This window comes from Electrophorus electricus, chromosome 3 (assembly GCF_013358815.1).
Source record: "Electrophorus electricus isolate fEleEle1 chromosome 3, fEleEle1.pri, whole genome shotgun sequence".
NCBI lineage: Eukaryota > Metazoa > Chordata > Actinopteri > Gymnotiformes > Gymnotidae > Electrophorus > Electrophorus electricus.
In genome coordinates this window covers 11,993,317-12,020,064 of record NC_049537.1, presented here as the reverse complement: position 1 = coordinate 12,020,064, position 26,748 = coordinate 11,993,317, and the positions used below count along the sequence as shown (strand labels likewise).

General features: G+C 39.3%; 1 protein-coding gene across 3 annotated transcripts in view; it reads right to left on the bottom strand.

Moving 5' to 3' along the window:
- Positions 1–26,055, bottom strand: part of ca16b (carbonic anhydrase XVI b) — a 53,903-nt gene extending 27,848 nt beyond the window's left edge. For all 3 annotated transcript variants that reach the window (XM_027010953.2, XM_027010950.2, XM_035524582.1), the window contains exons 1-2: positions 25,644–26,055; positions 16,569–16,652 (exon numbers count right to left, since the gene is read on the bottom strand). In XM_027010953.2, coding sequence (XP_026866754.2) covers positions 16,569–16,652; positions 25,644–25,731 — 172 coding nt within the window. In that variant the 5' untranslated portion in view covers positions 25,732–26,055. The remainder of the gene's footprint in view (positions 1–16,568; positions 16,653–25,643) is intronic.
- Between the last annotated feature and the right edge of the window lie 693 nt (positions 26,056–26,748).

The window sequence follows — 26,748 nt, the reverse complement described above, 5'->3', positions numbered from 1 at the left end:
ACAACATCCAATTATTCACTGTCCCTCAGCTGAAGATGAAAAGTCCACATCAGCTCTGTAAATGTGAATAAGTGGAGCACAGAGTCAACACCAGCTAATTCAGTCCCTGCTTTCTCCTCCCAGTTACGTGGCTGAGCTAACATTTGATATTCATCAGCATCACAGGCACCCGAAGACAGAGACCTACGAGTGCAGGAGATCGACAAACACCAGGAGCAGAGCTGATTTATGGTTTCATTAAAATTGGCAGCAGGCATATCACTATCCATGTAGAAATTAAGTCTATACATGCTTTGCCAGTGCTTAAGGTATTTAAACGTTTTATTTATTTAAGATTATTTTCTTAAGGTCTTTAAACATTTTATTTATTTATGATTATTTTCCTGAGACTGCATTATGGAAACAATGGAGGAGGAGAGAGTTAACATTGTATTAAATGACTTTGATAAAATTTGAAAAATGCCGAAATAAATAATTAATAATTACAAATGCCTAACTGTATGAAAAGGACACTTAATTTAAACACATTTACTTACTTAAGGGCAAGAATAAATTTGGACAAGGGTATTTCTGAAGCTATTGTAATTTAATTATACACAGAATAAAATGTCAAATCCTGTGCCAAACCACTAGATTTTCACATAGGGCCCAGCCCACACATTTCATACTAAGAACCATTATATTAATACTCTCACTGTAAGCACAATAATAATCGTGTTGAAACTCTGGCAACAATGCTCAACACTGAACCTGTTTATCACCAAACAAGTATTTTTATAGCATTTTTAAAAACTAGAAAACCTTGGAAAACCTTTTCTTTACTTTGTTAAAAAAATGCATAGCATTTCCCTTAAGGAAGAAAAACCGAGTGCAAAATATCCAACTAATCTATAGAAAGCAATGTTAGGTAAAATGTCAAGTTTGTTTTTCCATTGACCATCTTTGCATCTACTATGGTTAATACATACTACTCTGTTAGTTATCGTAAATTTGGAGAGGCAGAAATGAGCGACCAAAGTTAATCACTCCTATTTTAGGCCTAGCTCTCTCTTCTATTTTCAGCTAAACTTACCAGCTTTACCATGGCAACCACACACTCTCAGCTAAACAACCAGAAACAAAATCTAACTATCCACTCTAATTTCATCATCATTACCACACACTCTGAGCAGCTCTGCAGGGCGGGAGTGGGAATGGTCCCCTTGGATTAGCCCCAAATGAGCAGGGTTGCTATCACAACGCTATCACAGAAACAGACCTCTGATGATACAGAGACACTCTGGGCAACAAAGATACTCTCATCTATAGGCAAATCCAGCTAGAAATAAATGTTAAATATAATAACTTCTATGCAATCACTAATTACATGTATAATTGCCATTGATAAGTTAACATCATTGCAGTTATGATTTTTGTACATGGAATCTTGACTGAAATAGATCTTCAAAGTTTATAGGCATTTATTCTATCACACATTTAATTCTACTGTATTGTCTCCCCTGTATTAACATTAATGCCATTAAACTCATGACAGAGTTCCGTTCCACCTAATTAACTTGATGATATTGTTTGACATCCGGGTGATCTCCTAAGATACCCTGACCGATTAAAATCCAATACCTCCATCTCCAGGCCAGGGACATAATGCCCTTGGGGGTGTGTAGGAGCTCTCTTTTCCTTCTGACAGATTAAGGTCAGATCACTTTCCAATGAGAGAGAATAAAGTCATGCTTCTCTTTTGTGAAGGAAAGCTTACTCCTCTTACCCAATTAATGAGAGGACAAGTAGGTCATTTCAAAGTTCTAGGCCCACAGCTGCATTGTGAACGTCTCCTCAGAGCTGTACTAATTGACACCAGCTTTCCACAGACTGGGTGGAAGTACTGAACTGCAGCTTGTAAAACCAACTTGATCTTAAAGAAACAAGTCGCCCAATGTTTAATTCTGATTCAACAATTTTTGGGGGGGTAAAAACACATTTTGCTTCCCTGTTCAGCTTCCATTCATTGATCTGCATTTCATTTGGCTCTCTATTAATTTGCATTTTTCAAGTTTGAAATAGCTTTTGTTTATGAGGTGTTCCACAAAATGAAAATAGCAGACTGTATTTACTGGCTCCAGAAACAGGTAGGAGAAGTTAGAGCCAACATGCATAATTTAAAAAAAAATGTAAAAACCTTTCTGTTGGGTTTGAGACTATGCCATCTACTGTAAATTTATATTACACCCTTCACTTTTAACAGTGGTTTGCCATTAAACAACAAAAAGAGAAAGCTTTAAAAAAAAACAAAAAAAAACAAAAGCATCTGCACAATTTTGAACATATGCCAGCCCAGGACTGAGATGCCATCGGAGATGCATGTGTCCATTTACAGTGCCCTTGTTCAGATCCCAGTTATGTCCTTGGCCTTCTCCACCAACTCTCAGGGTTCTTTGCTAATGTGAACCTTGTATGGATGTTGGATTTTGCTCTCCCACCTCCTATCAATTTCTGCGCAGGTCACCCACCTGCGTTTTGTTTTGTAAAGTTTTGGCAGACCCACACAGGCTGGCCACCTGGCAGGGGTCTGGAGCTCCACGCGCAGCCACTTGTCTGGGTGTTAGTGATTTCACTCCAATTCACTTGCAAGACGCCAGGCCCAATCACACAGTGCACTGCAGGGTTCCTGCACTACTGCCGGGAACTTAAAATACCTGAGTGAAATTGTGTCAAACTCACAGTATGAGACTGACTCTCTGACTTAGTCATTTACTTTGTGTAAGCAACTTACTTCCCATTTAGTAATTTAGTAGAGACACAAGGGTAGCTATCACATATGATTACCATTTTGTTATGAGACCTAGCTCAATAGACTAATTTTCAAAGGAAAATGAATACACATTTGCACTCTTGCATCCAAATAAACATACCAGACTCCACTGACATCTGCTATGACTACTCCCGCTGACAAAACTATTAAGTAAATGTACGATCACTCGACCAAAAACTAAAAAAATAATAATAAAAAATTCACTGATAGGGACTTGTGTGTACCGTGTAAATGGAACTCTGTTGAATTTAAATGCCTCATGCACAGCAAATTACCTTACAGTTCATTTCAAGAACTGCACAGCTGAAGCCTCTATAAAGCTCAAAGTCATCAAGTGTTTTTTAATGAACAAATCAGAGCATGATGGTGTCAGAGTTCTCTCAAATCCTGCTCCCTTGAATGCAAAAGTGATCCAGTGTCCCTCCACTTAACACCTGTGCTATTATGACTGCTGACTGCTTACAGTTTCAGGTAATGTACTTAAGTATCTCAGTAGCATAACTAGGAAACAGAAAAGCAGTCACCAGTAGTGTTTTCTTCATAGCAGGGAATGTTACCAACTGCTAGAATGTGCTTCAGCCTGTCATATCTAGGCATTTTCCTACATGAAACAGGAATGCAGTGATAACACCATGATCTGAAGTGCATATGAATCCCCCAAGCACCTACTTTATATGTAACTGGGGAGCTATATGAGCAAAAATGATCCCAAATGATACTTAAAAATGTCATTGACGAATACTGAATGTTACAAAGTTGACCTCTTGTTGGGGTGGCTAGCTTTTGTTTGGTTGCCAACTCTGTATCAAATAACAGTCGCAGAAGAAAAAGGTCCGAGGATAGTAGGCAGCATGGATTCAGGTAAAACTATTTTTACCTGAATCCATGCCCTCCTATTTTCAGCTATGCAGCATTTGCCTAATGACCACAAACTCTGTTCTGTTGATATAAAGACACTGCAGGCTCTGTCCCTCCCTGCCTATACACAAATCTTCATTGGTCTGTTTAATCTTCTGCTGTCTGGGACTAAACGATTGGCTCTTGCTGCGTTTGCGGCATTGACGGTGACACTGCATCAGTTCCGCCAGCCTGATAGATCCTCCTTCGCTTTTATATGACAGTGTGATGAGGCCCCCCGTTTGTGCTGCACATCTTGTAGATGCTGTGCTCTCCCAGGCTCTAAGGCACTTTGGCACTGCGCAGGTCTGTAGTAAGAAACGAACGTATCGCTCTCTGATCTGCTGTCATAATGCCTCATGCACTCCGATTACATGACAAGACCACAAGACATCCAGAAGCATTGAGAGTGACAAGAAATAGGAATTGTAGTGACACATTCACTGGCAGGGTTTGTTAGCAATATATTGCGGTCCTTTTCAAACATTTTGCAACGTATGTCAATTCTAGGACTACTGAATAATATTGATCAATAATACTGATTCAGAAATAAGAGTATGGAATTATTGACTAATTCCTAACTTTTAAATATGGTATTAGTTTTTGCAAAAGTGTTCTCTGTATTTTACAATGAAAAATGAGCTAAGCATGGTGATATCACATGCCATTTCTGCCACTGTAAGGTTCTTTAGCTCTTACTCAGTCCCAGTCTGTTCTCTCTACAAGCTCAGAGAGCAACCACAAATCCAGTCAACTGTAGTCAGAGAAGTTCTCTAGAGATAAATAAGCTGTCAGCTGTGTATATATACATACATAAAACAAACAAACGAAAAAGTTATTTTACTAGCCCTTCTAGAAGGGCTCAACCCATCTTTTCTTTAAGGAGCTGTTTACAGAGACTGCATGCTATGATGTAGTGATGGTGCTATGATGCGATCTGATTTTCAGATAAATAGTTTGTATTCATCTTCCTCTTTCAGGAAGCCTGCAAAGCTTCATCAATATCTCACCTACATAAGGATATAGTAAAGTTATATTTCACATCTCACCTATGTAAGGATATAGTAAAGTCATATTTCATATCTGAAGACCAGGGGTTTTCCCTCTAAATGTAGAAGGGGATCAATCAAGAGACAGAGGGTTCATCGTAACAGGCTTGCTTGGTGGGTAATCTGATACCAAACTCTCATCTAATTTCAGAAACAGAATACACTTTCTGTGCCTGAAAATCACTTCACAGGTCTGCCTAAAACAAGATCTCTTCAGTCTGGCTCTATAAATTATAAAGCTGAAGGATAACACTTCTGTCACATTCAAGGTATGCAGACTGATTGAATTCATTATGGCCTGAACTCTGCTAACCCCGTTTTCTTTCCCAAGCCTTTGAAACTTTACTTTCTGCTGGAATACATTTAAAAGTATTTAAGTGCAATTAAGATATCATAGGTCTCAAAATCCTTTTGAATTTTTCACTGATGCACAGACTGCATGGCAGTGTGAAGAGTCTTTGCACTACATATTTGTATTTTCAAACAAAAAGAAAGTATGTGGTTACAGTTAATCTCCATCTTATCTAAAAGTAACAGAGAATGTGCTTGGATTTACCTATGAATTTTGTATTAAATGCAGTGTCAAGAAGGTTACATTTAAAATAGCTTATTTTTGCAGATTATGGACTACCTCATTAAATTGGACCATTAATCAGTCTAAAGGATTATACATGCTCAGTAATGTATTCTGATTACTTTCGTCTTCTACTCCTTTCCTAAAAACTTTTTCTTTCTTTTTTGCTTTTCCTCAGCTGCCTACTAAACGAGTGTCATAAAATGAAGAGTTAGACATAGTACAGCAACATCCTTCTTTTCTATAGGAAATTTCTCATCATAAGTAGATCACATTTAATATTTATTTTATATTAATTCATTATATTAATATATTAATATTAATTCACTGCTCTGTGCATTGTGATACACTTAATACCTTAAACAAATCTATTCAAAATCTGTTCATAATATCATAATAATACCATTTTAAATAGGACGCTTTAACTGTTATTTCTCTTCTGCTATTAGACCCTGTATGCTTAAACACAGAACACTAGTTCCTACAATACTAATGTCTGTAAAACCATATACGGTCTTCTAAGATTTGATCAAATAGATGTCTTTGTACTGTTGAGTTTTGTTGTATTTGCAGTCTGAATTTTGCCCACCAAGCATTTCTTGAGCACAAGATAAAACGTGCATACTATAGAGCAGCGGAAAAGCAACGGCTTTGTTTCTGCACTTATTTCTGTTCCTTTCTTCTTTCACCAGGTCCCAAAACAGTCTCTGTCACGTCCTGCCAAGTCATATCATTCTCACTGCATTTTAATTAGCATTCAGAGCAATCTCACCAAACAATTTGAAAGCAGTGAATTATATCTGTCTTAGAATAGCAGGCTAATTAACAGAAACACTAATTGGATTAATTCTGTGTGATCTGAATCCCATACAGACACAAGAGTAGACAGACAATAATGAAAATGAGAGAAACTTTTGTAATAAATGTCCTTGTATTGTCCTATATTTGTCATATTGGGAGACACTATCACTACCTAGACAATATATTATCTCAATTATTTATAGTGTTTAAAGAAATTTTAATTGCATACCATTAATATTATTATAGACAAATCACACATTACTTAATCTGGTAAAAACTGATATATAATCTGGTAAAAAATTATATATACTTAAACCACTGATAATTGTGTTACATCCAGGAGCCCCTAAAACATGAGGGTTGATACATAATAAAATTAAAAATAACATCAGATATAATATTTTATTGAATTAATGATTGGGATGGATTTTAGCAGGAGCAAACATGTTCCCAAATATATTAGTGTACAGTATGATGGGATGATGCAGATGTCTTTACATATGCAGTTTGCAGCCTAAAATACAGCTCTGGAAGGGAGCTCATGCAATATTAATCATAAACCCCTTTTTATTGCCTGTGTATGCTTTAGGCAGCGTCTGTAGTGGCCAGGCCAGTCATTTAGTGTGACAGGCACCACTCTCTATCGCATTCCCTTAAGTCCAGAGGCCACATGTTTGTCTCAGTCCGCCACCTTTGTTACCGTGCCGCAATCCCATTAACCTTGGGGATAAATAAGCCCGTGGCTGTTGCCAAGGGAATGCTGACAGTGTGGAGATTGCCTTGTCATGTCCGCTTTGTCCCTCGAGGAAAGCGGACACATCGTGCACTCTCTGGCAGCCCTCACACATTTTGGCAGAGCGCACTCTCACCAGTCGTGTTCAATCTGAGCGGCAATGGTCCAAAGCCTGGGCACGAACGACAGGAAACAAACACGCCACACTGATGTGATTGATAGTGACAGCGGAGCGGATCGGGCTTCGGATTGGAGACCAGCAGTTATTGCCACTTTTCCTGGGTCATTGATAGCTTCTAGGAATGAGAGAGGTAAGACCAGGGTAAATATGGTTCATCTAAGTAAGACATGGAAATTATAGGCCTGCAGTTATTCCCAAAAATAATTACAATAAGAGAGCATAAACATCAGCCTGTACCTGTCAGTGATGGTACCACTGACCATGAAAATAGCAGTGTAAAGATTAACAACCAGAAGCTCGCAAGACTTCACAAAGACAGTTTCACATATAATGCATGTTTACACTCATCAACTCTTGAGGATCCTGGGGATCCAACAAATTCAGATTTTAAGAAATCCTTCCTGGTCTTTCAAGGAAATTACAGCAGCTATAGCTACATAGATTTTCATTATCCACTCACATTTAGCCAGGCCATTAGCACCTAGTGAGCTTAATGATGTAGCAGTAAGACATCCCAGGGAAGCAGTCAAAACACAGAACTGATAAAATTTCCTTTTATAGCCCATGAATAGATGAATAACAAGTTTAAAATGTATACTTTCTGCACATTATGAAGAATTACACTCATAAGAAACAAATAATTAAAATATAAAATTGTTGCTTGTGAACAGATTATTACATTTTTTCCCATGAATTACAATAGGAATTTTCAGAGCTAAGTATACAGATACAAATGTGCTAAATATATTAACTTCATGAAGAAAGAAAATAAAATAGGAGGCTGTATATTAGAATGCTTTCTGACCATGTGAAAAGGATATTAGTCTCACTAATTCATTATACAGAATTGGTAAAGTGTAAACTAAATTAATAATCAATAAATCCACTTATCCACATTCAGACCCACTGAGGTATACATATAAACACTAACACATGTAAATCCTACAAGCTCTCTGAGTAAGCTGAATAACCTTGCTTTCGTTTACATCCAAGATACAAATGTTAGTCAATTGCTCCAGCTCAATAGTGCTGTAAATTCTGTGTCCTTGTCTTTCTCAACATAGCATGACCTTAAATGGCCTTGACATCCTTCAATCCATGACTATCTTTTTTAGTTTGTCATTAATCACTCTCAAGTCTGAACTGCTGTACGATCTTACATTCAGAAAGCCTTGAAGCTTCAAAGGTGTTCATTGTGAGACTTCCTTATTGGCTTGGTCACATGAAAAAGAAGAGCAATCAGCTTAGGAACACAGAGGCACAATCTACTTCTTAGCACTTCGGTGAGCTTCAAAGGCAGAAATCTGTGAACAGGTCTGGAAGTATACCACTGACTTCATGAAAGGTTGGGTAATTGTAGAGTGCTCTTCAGTTCTTACCTTGTAGCGTCAGAATGACCCTAGCCTAAACACAATTGGACTATGTCTTTAGAATATGATCTTAAAATATACAGCAAATAAGTACTTGCTAGGAGTAATCACCTCAACCTCAACATTTATCTGTCACCTATAATAAAGCTGGCACAGATTTATAGCAAGATAAAATCCCAAACTCTGGAATGCCTATTACATTAAAGAAAGTGGTCCAAGGAAGGACAACCAGTTAACCGGCACCCAAGGCTCACTGATGCGCATGGGGAGCAAAGGCTCCCCAAAGGAATAGTTACCATAGCACAAACCGCTGAAAAAGTCTATGACAGAAAACAGTGTCTATGTTAGGACACAGTGCAATGCAGCTATGGGGTCTGCATAGCTGCAGACTGGTCAGAGTGCCCATGCTGACCCCTGCCAACCTTCAAGCACCTACAAGGGCACATAAGCATCAGAACAGGACCATGGAGCAATGAAAGAAGGTGGCCTGGTCTGAAGAATCACATTTTCATTTACATCATGTGGATGGCCAGGTGCATGTGAATCACCTACCTTGGACCTTGGGCAGAGTTGGCATCAGGATACACTATGGTAAGAAGGCAAGCCAGCAGAGGCAGTGTGTTGCTCTGGGCAATGTTCTATTGGGAAACTTGGGTACGGGCATTCATTTGGATGCTATTTTGACATGTACCAGCAACTTAAATATTCTTACTGACCTAGAACACCCATTCATGGCAACAGTATTCTTTAATGACAGCGGCCGATTTCAGCAGGATAATATGACCTGCCCCACCGCAAAAGGAATGATTTGAGGAACAAGTGGTCAAGATGTCTCCAAATCACCCAGATCTCAATCCAGTCAAGCACCTTGGGAAACCAAAAATGTGCTGGAGAAACAAATCCAATCCATGAAAACCCCACCCTACATGACTTAAAGGATCTGCTGTTAAGGTCTTGTTGCCAAATGCCATGGGGCACCTTCAGAGGTCTTGTGGAGTCCATGGCTTAACAGGTCAGAGCAGATTTGGTGGGATGAAGTGGACCTACACAATATTAGGCAGGTGGTTTTAACATTATGGTTGATTGGTGCATAAGAAATAAAGTATTTATCTAGGCAAAAAGTGTTTTTGTATAATAGTATGTAACACATAAATAAACATTTCTATAATAAAACATTAATGTAAACAAACATTAATACAGTAAAAAGTAACAAGATGTTTGTTGTGTTTTTCAAATTAAGTTGCAAACATAGGTAGATGTTAGATATTTCTGCCTGCAGCATCATTAATGGTTCTTTTGAAATAAAAGAAAAACAAATAAACAAAAACCCATCAGAACAAACTCAACAACAACAAAACAAACATCCAATACAACAAACAAGTAAACAAACAAAATCTTTCAGCATGATAAGAGCTGAAACATAAGTAAGACAGAAACATAAATAAGACCACTTAGAGAATGGGTAGTGCCCCTTCCTAAGTATTTTCAAAACTATGTAATCAATTAGACAGGGAAAAAACAGAGCAGCCAAAGTATGGTCATACTTATTTGTTTAGAAATAGCTTGAAATAGCTTTAAACACAATTTTCTTGGGTACCTAAGATTTGTGCACAATCCTCTAAGTATTTACTATGAAATGAAGAAATGAAGAGGAACACATTTTGATGTTACTTAAAGCTAGTAACTATACTCACATCTGAAAACGGACACCTGCTATTTGACTTGAATGATTCTGTTTTACATAATCCCAAACCCAGTGCTGCCATGTTCCATTTGTAGACTCAAACATAGCAAGTAAGGAAACAATAAATCAATGGCTATTTATGTCTAATTAGCTGGCCCAATGCAGTTCCAGACCAAACACATTTTTCTTCCTGTGCTATCTACTTCCATTTCATGGCACTTTGTTAGGGAGAAGGGGATTTCCTGTTCTGGTGCTCAGTGATCTAAGAAGAAGGGTTGTTTTGCTCCCTGTAGGACTTTATTTGCAAGGCTGGAAATAAAAAGGCTTTGGCCAGCTGTGCCAAGATTCCCTTGGGAGTCTTAGGTTCCCACTCAGAAGTTAACTGATACCAAAACCCTCAGTGAGAATGTATGTGTGTACAATGGTTAGGATGATAAAATCATGACTTAGACACCAAGATGTAGTATTTCTAATTTATTTTCAATTGATTTAAATGTAAGATGATCTTGCAATCCCAAATACAAATAATCCGTAAAAATGACTGTGTAAAAGCACTTTTTAATTATTTGAGTTTTATTGTCACGATACAGCCCCTCTCCCCAAACGTCTCCCTGCGTGTGTGCGTTCGTCTGTATGGCCACGCCCTCCTTGTGTTTCACACCTGCTCCTCATTGTGTTTCGTTAGCGTGCTTGTATATATGTCTTGCGTTTGAGTCTGTGTGGGATGATGTTTGAACCCAACAGCCTGCATGTTATGCTTGTGTTGACGTGTCTAAATAAATGCATGTGTTTGTCCTACGAACTCGTCCCCGCATCCTGCTCAGCCTCCTCATCACAAAAACATCAACCGCCGAAGGATGCCGGGAAAGAAAAGTAAGAAAAACAAGAAGGAGAAGAAGGTGCAAGACCGTTCCTCCCTAGCCCTTACGGGGAAACCCTCCTGGGCACTGTCAGTACCGCGACGACAGGGGAGAGTGCACCTGGAAAGTTTTGGGGGGTAGGCCCTGGGTGTAGTTCAGGGGAGGACTCTGTGGAGTCCTACAGGCCCCTAACGGACTATGAGAACTGGTACAAGGGAGACCAGTATCCAGGTCCGGACTCCGCGGGGTCCCATTACCCCTACTGGGACTATTGGGAGAGCTATGGGGAGTATGAACAAAGTGGGGGCTATACGGACGTCAGCCTCCGATCGGAATGTACCGTCATCAGCTTCCGATCAGACTCCGCTATCCTGTGTCTTGTTGCTTGGTTCCCCAGCCTCACCATTCAGCTTGGGTTTCAGGGCCATGGCTCGATTGGCTCCCGATAGGCTCCAGACGCACCATTGGGGAGGGGCTCTGTCACGGTATGGCCCCTCCCCCCAAACCTCTCCCTGTGTGTGTGTGTGCATTTCTCTGTATGGCCACACCCTTCTTGTGTTTCACACCTGCTCCTCATTGTGTTTCGTTAGCGTGTGTGTACATAAGTCTTGTGTCTGAGTCTGTGTGGGTCGATGTTTGAACCCAATAGCCTGCATATGATTCTTGTGTTGACGTGTCTAAATAAATGTATGTGTTTGTCCTACGAACTTGTCCCCGCATCCTGCTCAGCTTCCTGGTCACATTTATAGTATACATATTTACTATAGAAGACAATTGCAGTTAGATGGTTCAAGATTTTTTTATATTGTTCTTTCCATTTTGTTTGTGGGATTTTGATGCTATTGTATTTATCGCCCAACCCTCCAACTTCTTTCAGCTTTCTAGCAAATCAAATTTACTGGTTGGATTACTATATAATTCTCAGTATACTCCAGAACATTCCAGAATGCAGGAACAAATTACAATCCAAGTGTGAGCAAAATAAATTGAGTTAGAGGGCAATAATTATGGACTGCTCATCTGATATATAGGCCATATAGTGTTTAGTCAGCACTTCCCAACCACCTCCTGACCTGACCCCTCTAGGGCCTAGCAGTCTGTGGATCCACCTTCTGTTGTGGTAAATAAAATTAGGCCATACCTCCATGAGTGCTATGATCAGATTACTAATTTTACAATGTGGATGTGCTATAGTATGATAACTTAGCAGGCAAATGCAATGCGCAAACTCATTTATGTTTTTTTATATAAAAAAAAACGTTTAATATGCCAGTTCTTTATTCATACTATATGCTAGCCTGATAAGTTTAGCATGTAGATCCATGTTCCACAGCCCAACCCACCATTAAATTCATATCCTCTTCCTCCCAGACACAGATACAATCACAGATTCTGTGGCCAGACTGTGCTATGGGTGGGGTTGGAAACTTTTACCAACAAAATCTATACTCACTGAAAGCCACTTTTATAAAACACTCAAATGCTTAATGGACTGTGCAAAAAACAACATGACCAGCATATTTTGCTGACTCCAAGTTCTAGTTTTTAGTTTTGCTTCATTATATGCTAATATGTTTAATCAGAGCCACAGACAGAGATTGTCATCAAGAGTTAATGAACTAAAGGCAATGTAGCCATGTATACACCGTTTATGTGGGACTAATGTTCTAGCAGCTTTGATGGAGGACTGTCCACTTTGGCAGATAAACTGGGTGGAGCAGGGCTACAGTAAAGGCACATGGCTGCATTTTGGTTGTCACTAATGAGACTTAAAATAACATCACACACACACACACACACACACACACACACACAAACATTATAATGGCTCATATGTTTCCCTATTCCTCCCACTGAAGCTTTGCAGCATGAAATAATATTCAGAGTAAAAGTGTCATTAAAGAGGCAGGGTTATTATAATCAACCACCACCCACTCTACCTAATTACACATTTATTTATTTCTGGAAGCAGTAATCTATAGGATGAATAAATTACCCATACCAATTCTATCATTATCAACCTTAACCTCTTTATTTTTTGATTAAATTAAATCAGCAATCTTTTTGTAGGTCAGACAAGTGAGTATAATCTACCAGCAACAACCTCCAACACATAATAATATGAAAGATCAATCCATAAATGCCTAATTGTTTTTATTCTTATTGAATCTGTTTTTCCAGGCATGGCACGTGTTTTGTCATAAAGAGAAGGAGGATGATGTAGGGGCCTGATTCTTCACACAAATTGGTTGCTGTCTGAGAAATTTATCAATGCAAATTATAAAAGGTTCTCCCTGGTCATTTTGACCAATCAGTCAAAAGGTTGCCAAGGACACTGAAAAATCAGCCAATTTGTGAGAATAATGGTGATCTGATCTAAATAATACCAAACAAGGTGTTCCAGCTCAACCAAGTGCTTCAAATATCTGAGAACACCAACAAAATCCAATCAGAGAGCAGAACACATGGAATGGAATAATTCAATCTGTGGTATTGGGATACTACTACGCTTGAGATAGAAGTCACCTTGATACATTTTTGCTGTAGCTATATCCTTGCAAATGACAGCAGAGCAAACCTTCTATAGTATTATCATACTGCAATTGCTGACTGCTGTCAAATACCAATAGTTTGTTTTTAAATCAAAGTGAAAATCTGTTGAAGTATAGACAGAGACAAGAGAGAAGACACAGAGGAAGAGAGAAGAAAAAATGATGTAGACTATGAGAGAAAAATATGCGTAATGATGCATTGGCAAACTCTGGGGCGGACACCCTGCAGCGCACAATATTATTTGTCCCCTAGAAAAAATACCTCTATATACACACTTTAAATAACCACAATCAAATCTCAGCTTTCTGGCTAACTTAATTGCTAGTTTATGAGTGCAGTCAATAGGGGGATTCATGCCTACTGTTGCCAGAATATGGCCTCCTTCTCTGCTTGTCTACATGCAAACTTATTTTATATTATTTAAATGTAGACGACCTACCAATATTCTTAGTATAATTATCATTCAAAAAACAAAAAACATAGTTTTCAAATTGGCTGACAGAGTCAGAGTTTAGATGAGATACTGGACAGACCTCCAACAGAGACCAGGCCATCTCCATTTGGAGTTAAAACTCAAAGTACATATTAGAAGCACAGAAGGAGAGAATGATAAAAAGGAGGAGGCTGGAGACCATGGGGGCTCCATGAGCATGTGTGTGTTTTTGTGTGTGGTGAACAGGAGTGAGAGCTGAGAAATAACAGGAATGTAGAGAAGAGCATTTTCTCCTGGAGATGTCATCAGTCACAGTCATGGCCTAAATGCTCATAGACAAGTACCTCAGAGCCAGAGATGTGATTTTAAAAAGACACCCACTAGCTTAGGACACAACTTAGATCACACCGTCCGGGCATGCTCCATATTGAAGGTTTACATATAATGTTAATTATGATATAATGTCAATAATCACGGGAATAATGACAATAATGACAGCCTCCACAAGTGGCCCGGGTCTGCCTGCATGAGAACCACTGTTTCCACTCACCATCTGTGAAATGTATATAAATATGGTCACAAACAACGCCCATGTTTTCTTCTGAATTAGGCTGAAAAGCAGATGTAATAAACTTGATTACAGGTAACTGACTGATCTCACACCTTTTCTAATTATTTGTAGTCAAGAGTTTGTGAGTGTGCTTGTTTCTAGCTTACAGAGGGCTGCATTTGATTATTTCCTTCTTGCCTTGTTTTCCTTTGCTGTACTGATGCCAGTGCCATGGCTTTGGCGCACAGAGCAGAAGAGCCCACAAAATCCCTCAGGCACAGAAATGATTGCGTGAGCACGAAAGGTACAAGCACCTTCTGGTACCTCTTGGAACACACACACACACACACACACACACACACACACACACACACACACACACACACACACACACACACACACACACACACAGACACACACACTCACAAAAGAGACTTGCCAATTAAGATGCCTCAAATGTCAGAGGATTTGAGAGGTGCATTAACTAAGAGTGATATTGAACAGCTTCTAAAAAAATTGCATCTACTCTGTTCAGATTGTTTGGTGGCATGGGCAGGCACATCAAATAAGAACAAATGTCCTTTAAAAACCTTGCATTTTCTCTGCTTCACCACTCTGCCAATTAATAGAATTCTAGCCTATCTGCTAAATACATATCTTGCGTTATGTTTTAAGATCACACCTCACTGAATAGGTGTTAAATATGGGAGTGATAACATGCCACATGTTATAGCCTGACTACACGCAGGTGCAGTCAGCCGTAAGAATCACCCATAATCTACTCTGGTTTTAAACCTGCTTGAGCAGTTTTGCCACTGAATATGCCTGAGTGGTCAGCCACATTTACAGTGCTTTGCAATAATTTAAAATATCACAGTAATAACCACAAAAAAACGACTCTGAAGACATATCTAGTTTTTTGAGTTCACAGAATGTTAAAGATATACATTATTTTGGTGCAGAGTTATCGAATTGGATATAGAAAGACATGTCTTTTATGCAATATATTCATTGACAACCAAAACAGAAAATAATTAAGTACTAAGGAATTTTGAGGTTAATTATCTCAAAACTGCTATTTTCTCAGAGAAAGCTATAAAATCCTAAGGTCTCTCTGGATTGCTTAGACCTCATTGCATATAAAAGGCTTGGGGAAAAATGCTTAACTGAAAAAAACCTACATACACTCCCACAGATCATTACATTGTTAGAAATGACATTTCAAAAGTGGCTTATTGCCATTCCAAAGTTAGCAGACTCATGGAGGAAGACTCTCGGGACTTATAGAGCTATTCTACATGGTAAACACACTTATGAGGCTGCCAGGGAACACATAAAGCAGGCAAGTACAGCACTTAAAGAATGTTCTCTGCCAGAAGTCTGCTGGGACCACAGGCATAAATGCCCATCGTTTGTCGGAGGTCCCTCAGAGGGACGACATCAATCAGTAGCCCAGCTAAAGAGCGAAACCAGCAATGAATGTCATTGGCAATAAACGGCACCATACAGCTGACACAGACACAAGAGAGGCAGTAAAAAAATGAAAAGTAGTATTGGGATGGAAGATGACTTAACCGGGGGAGTGCAAGAGAGCTTTGGGGAGAATATGTATTTCTGGTTATTGGCTGATTGATTCTGGCTGCTCCATGCTGTTGACTGAACAATTGTTATAGTGTTCTAAATCTCTGTGGAAGAAAGTCCAGAAATCTCTTGCACATGCAGTATTTTATTGTGTAAAATACTCCTCACTGATTTTGGTCTGTGTCTGCAGAGTTAGAATATTAAAGTGCATCTTTGTCAAATGCATTGCCAAATATTCAAAAATTTACACAGATCATATTTACCTAAATGAGTAACAGTAGAAATAATGTACCAATAAATGAACAAAAAATCTAATCAGTAATTACTCCTAAAGAAAGGAAATTGCTTTCCTTCAAACAGAAGAAAATGAGAATAAGAATGTATGTGTGCACAGAGAGAGCCTGAATATGAAAAAGGCAAGTGAGCAACTGGAATGACCCAGTCCTTCGAAAAAGAAAAAAACCCTTTCATAATAGATTGACGGTCTACTCACCAGAATATGCCCAGTAGGGTTCCCTAGATGCCCTCCTCTCCCTCTGATTGGCCGTGTTTCCAGGTTTCACTCCTATAGGTGCAGCTGGTACAGAAAAAACACAGAGACAGAAGGTGATTTTGAGTACTGGAAGGAGTCCACAAAAAGCTTATACTGTTCCTTAAAGGAGCCACATTTAGCATGACAATTCACTCCTATTCAGTATTAGCAAGGAATAGTTCTTAATACATATGCTTATGATTGTTATCATTGTGACACATTGCTGAAAAGCTACTCTGGAACCGTCAGTATTTAATACTGTATGTGACATAATATTCATGCACAGTAACTGTAACATTTTGTAATATGCAATTACATGGATTCCTTATAATTCAGCAAGCTAGTTCAGTGCTTTTTCACTTAAAAGTGTTACCTGTTCCTAATAATTTGTTGAAATCCTTATTAGTTCATTTTTTAGACTGAAGCGTTAGGCTGAGAGCACATGAGTCTCTCAATGAAGTATTTTTATTCGTCTCAGGACCACTGCTGCACCCTAATAAGTATCTGTTTCAAAATGCACAATAGTTTGAGTGCTTACAATGCAAAAATCCATTTCTTCAAGGAATACTACACTCCAGAATTAATTTGGTGATTGCCCCCATTTTATGGGTAAAATGCACCATTTTTCTCCCAATGACAACAAAACTGTAAATGGTCCATCTGTGAAATTGGAAAATGTTGTCGTTCTACATCATTACAGGATCATCAACTTCACCTCACTGGAGATAATTCCTTTTCTTTATAATAATATTTCTATTATTTCATTTCTCAGACTGTCATTTGGAGTGTCATTATTGTTGCACCCAAGGCTTCTTCTGCTTCAAAAAGAAAGAGTGTTCCAACAAACAGCATATCATTGCACAGTGTGCGAGAAAAATCATAGTGGAGCAAAGCGTGAGACTAGAGTGGATGAGAGAGAGAGAGCGGGAGAGAGAGAGCGCGAGAGCGAGAGTGAGAGAGAGAGAGAGAGAGGGAGAGAGAGAGAGAGAGAGAGAGAGAGAGAGAAAGAAAGAACTAATCCAAATTAGTGAAGTGTGCACACCTCTCTGTGTGAATCAAAGAGGTGCATGCTGGGTCCTGAGGATCAGCACACTCTTCCAGTCATATTAATATTGAAACAGCAGCCCATTCTCTTCCAAATCTACATTTAAGAACATGTGTGTCATAATCTGGCTGGCTATTCTCCCACTGCCTCTGTAGCTGTCCTGCTTTAATCTCATTCAGTGTGTGTCAAAGCCCCTCTACACCTGTGGGAAACCCCCTGTGTGAGAGAAAGCCATCTTAAAAACCAGGGAGACTTAACATGCCTGCATATGTACCACTTCACAGTCTGCTAAAGTGCTTCTGTTTCCCCTACAGAGTGTGACAGGCACATCTGAGAGAAACTACAAAACAACACCTGATAGGCACACAAACCAAAAACCCCTGTGTGGAATTAACACCTAGCTACAGTGTTGAATTGACTCTTACAGTTTTCATTTGTGACCAGCTGGATTTCTATAAACACTGTAGGTGTTAGTTCAACACTGGGGCTTTTGTGATGTACAACTATGGGTCCATCTTATAAGTGAATGATATCTGAATGCTCAATTAATGACTGCAAACAAGCCAGTCCTTTAAAAGTGCATAGCTGCATAAATTGCATAAATTTGGTGGCCACATGATCAGAGCTCCTGTGTGACTGCTTCCTCCCCTTGAGATGAACTTGGATCTTCTTCTGCGAGCAAGAATGGTATTCTTGTATTTATATCTCACTTCAAAGCGCCCTCCTCCACCTTACCAGTGACTCATTCTCAGGGGAATATGCTGCGTTCGCACAAACACATTTTCCTACCCTCCACTCTGTTCTTACTGCAGCTTGCATCATTACATTGGAGATTAATTAGAACCTGAGATAAGTCAATTCACTCTATCCCAGCAATTAAGGACACCCTTATTGGTTTGACAACAATTAGGTCTGCTCTCATTGGCTGGCAACCTGTCCTGCTTCATTTACTGTTTAATCCCCTGATGGACAGGAATGCAGATCACACAGGCAACCGCATTGAAACAGTAAACAATTGCTTCTTTCTATTAACACACTCATGAACTATTCAAAGGTTATGTAAACTGAAAGGCAGGTGGTTATTGTTTTTCTCATTACTTTTTATGAAGGGTAAACAGTCCAGTGACCTCAAACAATATTATATTCTGCTGGTAAGGAGGCAGTTTGAAGCCCATTTTTCCCCTTGGGTCTCATAACAGTAGGTACCAGTCAGCAGGTTTTACATACATGTGTGTGGGTCATGGGTTTGAGAGTGACAGAAGGAGTGAGAGAGTGCACAGCATTAAAGGAGAAAGATGCACAACAGATATGCATCAAGCTTTGAAATGATGGGCACAGTAGCAAGGTGCCCCTATACTGTACAAGCCCAGCCTATATCAGCCTCACCCAGCTGGACACAAGATTAAAGGAGTCCCACTGACATCAACATCACAGCCTCCATCATAAAGCGTCAACCTGGGTAGAGATGCAGCATCCCAACATGGCTCTAAAATCCACCTCGACACGTCTGTTCTTATAGATATGAGGTATCTCAAGGGAGTAGAAAATCATTTTGCAGTATGTCAACTTTCATCCAGTTGTTCATTGTGAAGTAAGAACCAGACAAATGCCACAAAGAACAATGAGTTGTGCTTCTGTCATGGGCTAGTATAAACACTTTACAGCAAAGGACAGGCCTGAGATACATATTTCCATGCGTTTAGCAACTCATGCATATTTCCTTTAATCAAATTACACATTAGATTTCTCCTAAGCAGAGATTCTGAAGACCTTGATTCTGGTTACAGGAGAGAGCGCACTGTTGCTAGGCTTGGATAGCCTAGCAGATAAACAAGCCATAGTCCCTGTAGGAAGTCTGAAAATATGCCTCGGTCTGACATGGGACCTCACATCCCCTGTTGGCCAAGTAAGTGGTTGACAGGGAGGTTTAATGATGATAATGATCTCTGGTCATGCTTGTCTTCTGAAACACAGTCAAGAACAGACAAGTGTGTACACACACAGAGAGAAAGCAAAAAAGCGTGTGCCTGTATCTGTGGGTTTTTTCTCTGTGCCAGTGACTGCAGGTAAGCATCTCTCTCCTATATGAGTCAGCCTCCTTTTGAAAAAGTATAATAAAAAAAAAAAAAACGCTCCTTTCCAAGTTTATCAAAAGCTCTAAATCTGCTCAACAAACAGGCAGGAGAACGGCACAGCAGACATTTACCCACTGCAGAGCCTGTTCTCAAAGGCCAGCCGCAGCCCTAGTGGCCCCATGAGCCAGAAAGGTCACAAAGCCCTGCAGCCATGGTTCTGAGGGCTATCCAACCCATCATCAATACCTGACATGGATTATTTTAGAGTCCTGCCGTGCATACAGGCACCAACCTTGGGGATGACCCACCGGGTCAGTGTCCCCAACTAGGTGTTGACAATCCTTTAACAAACCATCTGACATCTGAATGACTTTTCTCTGCATGTGTCAACAACGGGGAGTAACCTGCTTTCACTATAGTGGCTTTGCGCTAGGTGAGATGGAAATTGAGCGGCGAGCTTCTTTCAGCTTACGCTTAGCCAGGCTTCCACTCCCCACGCTGCCTCTTTAATCTCTTTTTGTGGCTGGTGTTTACATCTGTGAGATGACCTAGAGGGAATTTTTTTCCCCCAAACAAAGGCACTAGATCAAAGCGAGGAGCCGATGAAGTCATGTATGTAAAAACCTGCTTAAAATAGGATAGTTTAGGAAAGAAAAGCAATCTTAATTAGTCCCTTTTCAGCCTAAATAAACTGCATCACATTGACTCTGTGCTGTAGCTGTTTTTACTGTTTCAATATTTTTACTGAGCGCCCCCTCCGAAATAAATCTGCCAATGGTGTGGATCAAATGACATTGAAAATGCACCCAGTAAATAGATGTAAGCAAAGTAAGACCAGTTGGCAAATCACAGAACAGGGACTGAGAAAAGGAGACAGTGCAGCTATCACCTCATTGTGCCTGACAGGCATGGGACCCTCTACCCATTAGCGTTTGATTGACAGCATCCCTGTTCTGGGGAAAAGTGACCAATATTACAGGAAGAGCTAATGTTTTCAAACAGGGTGTTGCTTAAAAACAGCAAGACAATGCCACATGACACCATAAGGCATGAATATAATAAATGAACATGGAATTAATTATGGTTAGTATGGGTCAGTCAGTGATTTGTGTTCACTCACTGTTAATGTGTCTGTATGGCATTCAGTGTAAAGTTAATGTTAATGTTGCTGAGATATGGTTGCAATATCTCAGCAACCATAATAAAGTCAAAGACAAGGACCAAGGGGGATCCCTCAACTTATATGTTGGTAGGGTGGAGTCAAAGCAAGGGGGCCCACATTGTGTGCATAAACCACCAACATCCTGACTTTATCCTGTATTTATGAAACTAGTTATGGCCTATTGTCTCATTGTTTGGTAAGACGTCTAGCCTATTTTAAAGGACAATACAGTAGGACTTCCTGAGAGAGAAAGTCATCAATGAATGGGGCGATTTTCAACCTCTTACTGTCTTATACAGATTACAGTTAAGGCAGTATTTCTCAAGTGATTTTATTTTTTGAGTTTTTGAGTCAGATCATGTCAAATCATCATAAGATGAAACACCAGCAAGATACTGAGGAAACAAGAATACCAAAAGAAAACCTGCTCAATGCATGGAATGAAAACCCAGAAATTAAGGTCTGTATAGACAGTGCCTCTTGAACTTAAACTGCCCTGGCTAACATACTAAACATTAAATGGTTAAGTGGTCCACTGACTGATTCTATCAAGGGCTTAGGTAAATCCATTAGCAGAATTAATCATATGTTATAGGTTTGAAGAAAGGGCAAACACATTTCCCCTTTAATTATCAAGCAATTGAGCAAGAGTGTAACACTTTGAAAGGGCAAATAGAACCACATAATTGAAAAGGTGTCTTTTAAAAAACTTCTAAAGAAGATGCTAATCTAAAGGAGTATTTATCAATACGTTATGTGGATCTACTGGATTAGCAAACCTAATCTGAAAGCCTATCACTGTGTTATTTTAAGAGTTCTTATTAGTGTGCTTTTTTTTTATTATTGCTGTTTTCAGTTCAAGATTTGACCTCGAAACTGTGGGCAGAGAATTAATTTCAAGACTTTATCAAGAAACAGTGTAATGGATAAATATTTGGCCATTAACAAGGCTGGGTGAACATCATTCACTTCAACATAATAACTGTCAAAACATAAATTGCCATAAAATATTTAATTTAGTATTGGCCCTACTAAGCCAATTAGCCAATATTTTAATGCATATTTTAAAATGTAGGAATTGTCTATATTGCATATAATATTTTAAAAATACATATTTAGGTTCTTATTTAGAGCCTTATCATTTTGTGATATACACAAATATAGACTCACTACACACTTTATTAGAAATGCCTTGCACCTACACTCTGGCCAATTTATCATGTAGGAGGCACAATATCATATATGTGTACAATTACAGGCTGTATCTTATCTGTTGTCATGTAGAATCTGCTTTACAGAATTCTACATACAGAAAGACTTATTATAACTAAAATGAACTGATCAAATACTGTCTGACAAAAATCTATAATAAACTAATATATATCACATTATAATAACTAGGTCAAAAGTTATAGGCTGCACATGCTCTATAGGATAGGACAGGGAAGGCTACCTGTAAGGTGTGTAACAGAGAAAGAAAGCAACTCTCAAATGACCACACATGATGCCTGGAAGTGTAACATGTAAAATAAATGAATAAATATGTCCATGATGAGCACTCCTACTATAAAAAAGCTGCAGTTTTATAAAAGTGCTCCACCTCAAATATTTGGAGTTTTTGATTTCAGTAGGTATTACCATGCCATGTTCAAACCCTAATAGCATATTAATCTGCATTCCAAAGCAAGACACTACACTATGAGAGCACATGCTTGATTAGCAAAAGCTGTATTAGTAAATTATTATTATCATTATTGTTATTACACAGCTAAACTGTAATTTATAGAGTAGGGTTTTAGTCATTAAAGACTCAAATGGATTACATTAGCTAAGTAACAATTTCTGGCTGTTAATAGTGTCCACTACTAACACTGAAATACACTTCACCTCTCTATAAATTCTTAGCCTCTTAAGAGAGAAAAAAAACAGGCTAAAGTGAGCCAGTGACATGTGTAAAAGTCACACCCGTCTTGCGGATATGAAATATGGATCTGGATCACTGCATTCCATTACTTTTAATGCTTCCTTTGTATTGATTTTTCACTCCCTGCTTTCAATTAAACGATTTACAGGCTCTTTGTATGCGGGTCAGGCTATGGAAGACAGACAGATTAGAAAAGGAGAGAGGGAGAAAGGATTCCTTTCTGATTTCATTACATAGACGACCATTCAATCACCCAGCAGAAGAGTGCTCATTAGGGGAGAGTGAGAGTGCTACTGGGGAGAGTGAAGGGCAAGGTAAAGTATTACAAAGCCAGCGTCTTTTGACAAGAGGCCCTTGATGGATTCTGATGTCAGGCTGGAGCTTCCTGCTGAGCTGTATAACTGCTTGACAGAGGGGTTGAAAGTCCATCTCTTTAGGACACTGCGATCTCTGACTTCCTACGCATATGTACGCGCACATGAACACACAACTCTCTCTCTCTCACACACACACAGTCACAGTTTCACACACACACACACGCACACAGCCACTCTTCAATCCTGTAGCTCCAGGGTGTTCATTAATTTCTACACAAAACCCACTCCAAAGTGAACTGTGGAAGCAAGTGATTCCTGAGGTACTTCACTGGAAATACACACATACACACACACACACAAACACACACACACACACTGGAAACAATATAGAACACAAACGGAATTTCAAAACAAACAGAATTATATCATAGGAAATCCCAGCCCTTCCTGAAACAAATAATTCAGTTTTCCTCCATTTTTTGTGTTCCTTTGATGAAACAATGGCAAAAGGCTAAGGTCATGCAGTTCTCAACTGTACTTTACCGTACTGTAGTAACTCCTGGCCAACAGTCTCCAGTCTCCTTCGAACAGTCTGAATATGTGTAAACCACCACATAACCCTACTTCCAAACCATTATTCCAGCCAGACAATCCATAACCATGGCTGGCCAACAGAAATAGCACCTCAGCCACTGCTGTTAGGACACTATTACAGTCTGAACTCATTATCTTTAGAATTACTGCTATTTACGAGTAAGAAGAGGCATCACTGGAAATGGAATGTGATGTCAGGGTAAGCTGTTATATAGATGATTTGCATGTTCAAACTATAATGAAAATTGCAACTCCAGCAAACTACTGTATGAATCCATTAATAAACTATCCACTGGATGCAGTTTACAAACCTTTACATCCATAAATCTTAATGTTCCTTCACAATTTGATCACACTCTCATACATAAGTCACTCTATATATCATTGTTTTATATCTGTATTTCTGTAGAACCTGTGGGCAAAAAAAAAAAACATAGTCTATCACACTGTATGAACCTGTGTACAGGTAATAAGCCACAGGGATTTGTACAGCAGAACTTACAGCAGTGTTATTGGTTTCATATTTATCCTCACTGATATAACCTTTTGGTTAATTAATCACTGAAAATACAACTATTTTTATCATTGTGAGATAAGTTTTGATTCCGGTCACTTCCACCTTTTATGCATGTTTATAATATTTTACATATATTTAACTGACTTTAAATATGTTTCTAGATGTGTTCAGAACTCTATTACTTTTTGGAGAGCACCATACCCTGATTCCCAAAGCAGATCCAAAAGCTTGCACTTTATATTACTTTGAATCTTCTGACTGTATTTAAGGTAATATTGAAGCATGGTATACACCATTGTGGTAAGAGTAGACCTCTTGACTAGGGTGTGTCATGACACTGGACAGGAAATGACAAGGGCCAGTAAAAACCATCTATAGCAGGGTGACTAATCCCAATGCAATCTAGTGCGTTATTATATGCCTGGGCCTTTTATACGGAAGATTTATAACCCTTCAATAATGTCACTGAGACCCAATAGAGCTACCAGGGCACCACAACATCGTTCTTCTGCCGCTCTCAATCCACGCTCAATAAGCGCCGCAGATTTCTATGATCTGAGAAGCGTATGTAATTTCCAGCAACTTTGATGGTTGATGCGAAAACAAAGATAAGTTGGTATTTGGGCAACAGCTAAATGTGAGTAGTGAAAGAGTGCAGTCTATCTAAAGCGGCGCCTCAGCTTCCTCAATGGACTGTTCTCGTGTGAAGCGCAGAGCAACTGCGGACAACCTGTATACGTATTAAAAGCTACCTGACGAGCGAAATGCTGCCCTTTCTACGGGCAATGACTACAAAACACATAATATCCTACCTCAAGGTCAGCGTGAATTTTTTTTTTTTTTTTGCACAGTTCGACAATTTACATTTCTCATTAGACTGGATATTTTTCAGATTTTTCCTTTTGTGTATTTATTAGAAACAGTCTATATTATTTGGCGGGAGTATCAATCATTAAGTGCTCTAGACAAACGTTCCTAAGCATCAATAAATAATATAACGCAATATGCAGTGAGGCCACTGACTTTCTGGCTACTGGTCAAATTCTTAACGTTACATCACCTTGCGAGCAACAGTCAATAGCAATAGTTACAGGCATCTCCGAGTTTTTATTGCGCTCGTTACTACTACGGGAAAATGCTGCCATACGAATAAGTGCCCACCTTTCGTCTAATCGTGTATAAATACGGCGGTCAAGGTCTTTTCCTTCACGGGTCAAATGACTCTATTTCGACGTTAACTAATGGCCCGTGATAATCTTAATTCGTTTGCTTGTCAATCCTGGTGTTGATTGATGGTTGACATGACTGATAAACACAAACGGACTAGTTCACAAACTTTTTGCCCTGGATACTGAAATCATTATAACGGGTAATAAAACACGAAGTCTGTAGGCCCACTTACCGAGATGGCAGCTGATCGACTGGATGAAGAGAACTGACAAAGTCAAACATGAGACCCTGTAATGGTACGAAACCCGTAGCCTCCCCATGTCTAAAGCGCATCGATTACAAGATAAAATGGCGAACGAAATGAAGCGTCAATAAAACTGCTAGCAACAGTCAAGCGCCTCTAAGTTAATTTCTGTCGAACAACAGTTTAGGGCTGTAAATAGACAGCAAGAAATCGTGCGCCTATTCTGTGGGACATATCGCACAGCCCACGATTGGCACAGACTTCTACTCTCGGTAGCGTCCTCATGCAAAGCGGGCTTTTCACATTCTCACAGTAATTTCCGGCCGGTAATCTTGCCGGGCACACTTCAGGTCGCTTGCGTTCGAGAGGGCAGAAAAATAGTCCTTCTAGTCTTTTCTCTGCATAGGCAATCCGCAGGCTCTCAGAAATTAGGAACGTCACTTCAGCAGCGTTGAGCGTTCCACTTCTCCATCCAGGAAGTTGTGAACATGAGCGCTGGGGTTTGGCAGAGGAATTAGTTTACAGCAGCACGGGCGGGAAGGAAAAATCAGAGCACTCCCCTCTGGATCCTAGCGCCGAAGGCTAGCCCTGATATTTACTGTGTTCGGACAGACAAAGGTTGCTCATTGGACTGATGAAGTAAGATTCCGACTCTTTTCTATACCGTCCATTTTCAACAAAGAAACGTCTGGCACACCTCTGCTTGCTTCTTTCCATGAAGCTGGGCGATGTTGTTGGTCGAGAAAAGTTAAGTGTTCCACACTTGATCTTCCAGTCTTATTTACAGGCTACATAAATACTGCTAAAAATACTGAAAACTAATTAGACGTGGCAACTGTTTGGGCAGTCATATTAAACTCTTTGCTATCAATCAGAATTCAATAGCGTCGACAGCGTCAGTCCGTTTAGCACCTCTAATATTGATATTGCGGTATCAAAATGTTGAATGAACTGCAATGTGGAAATGTTCTGTGGGCATACTCTTCAGCACCTTAGTGGAGTTTAATAACCTCACATATGAATAAAGAATGTCATTTTCTTCCGTATTAATATTACTCAGTCTGAGAACGATCACTTTTGAGCGTTGCCTCCC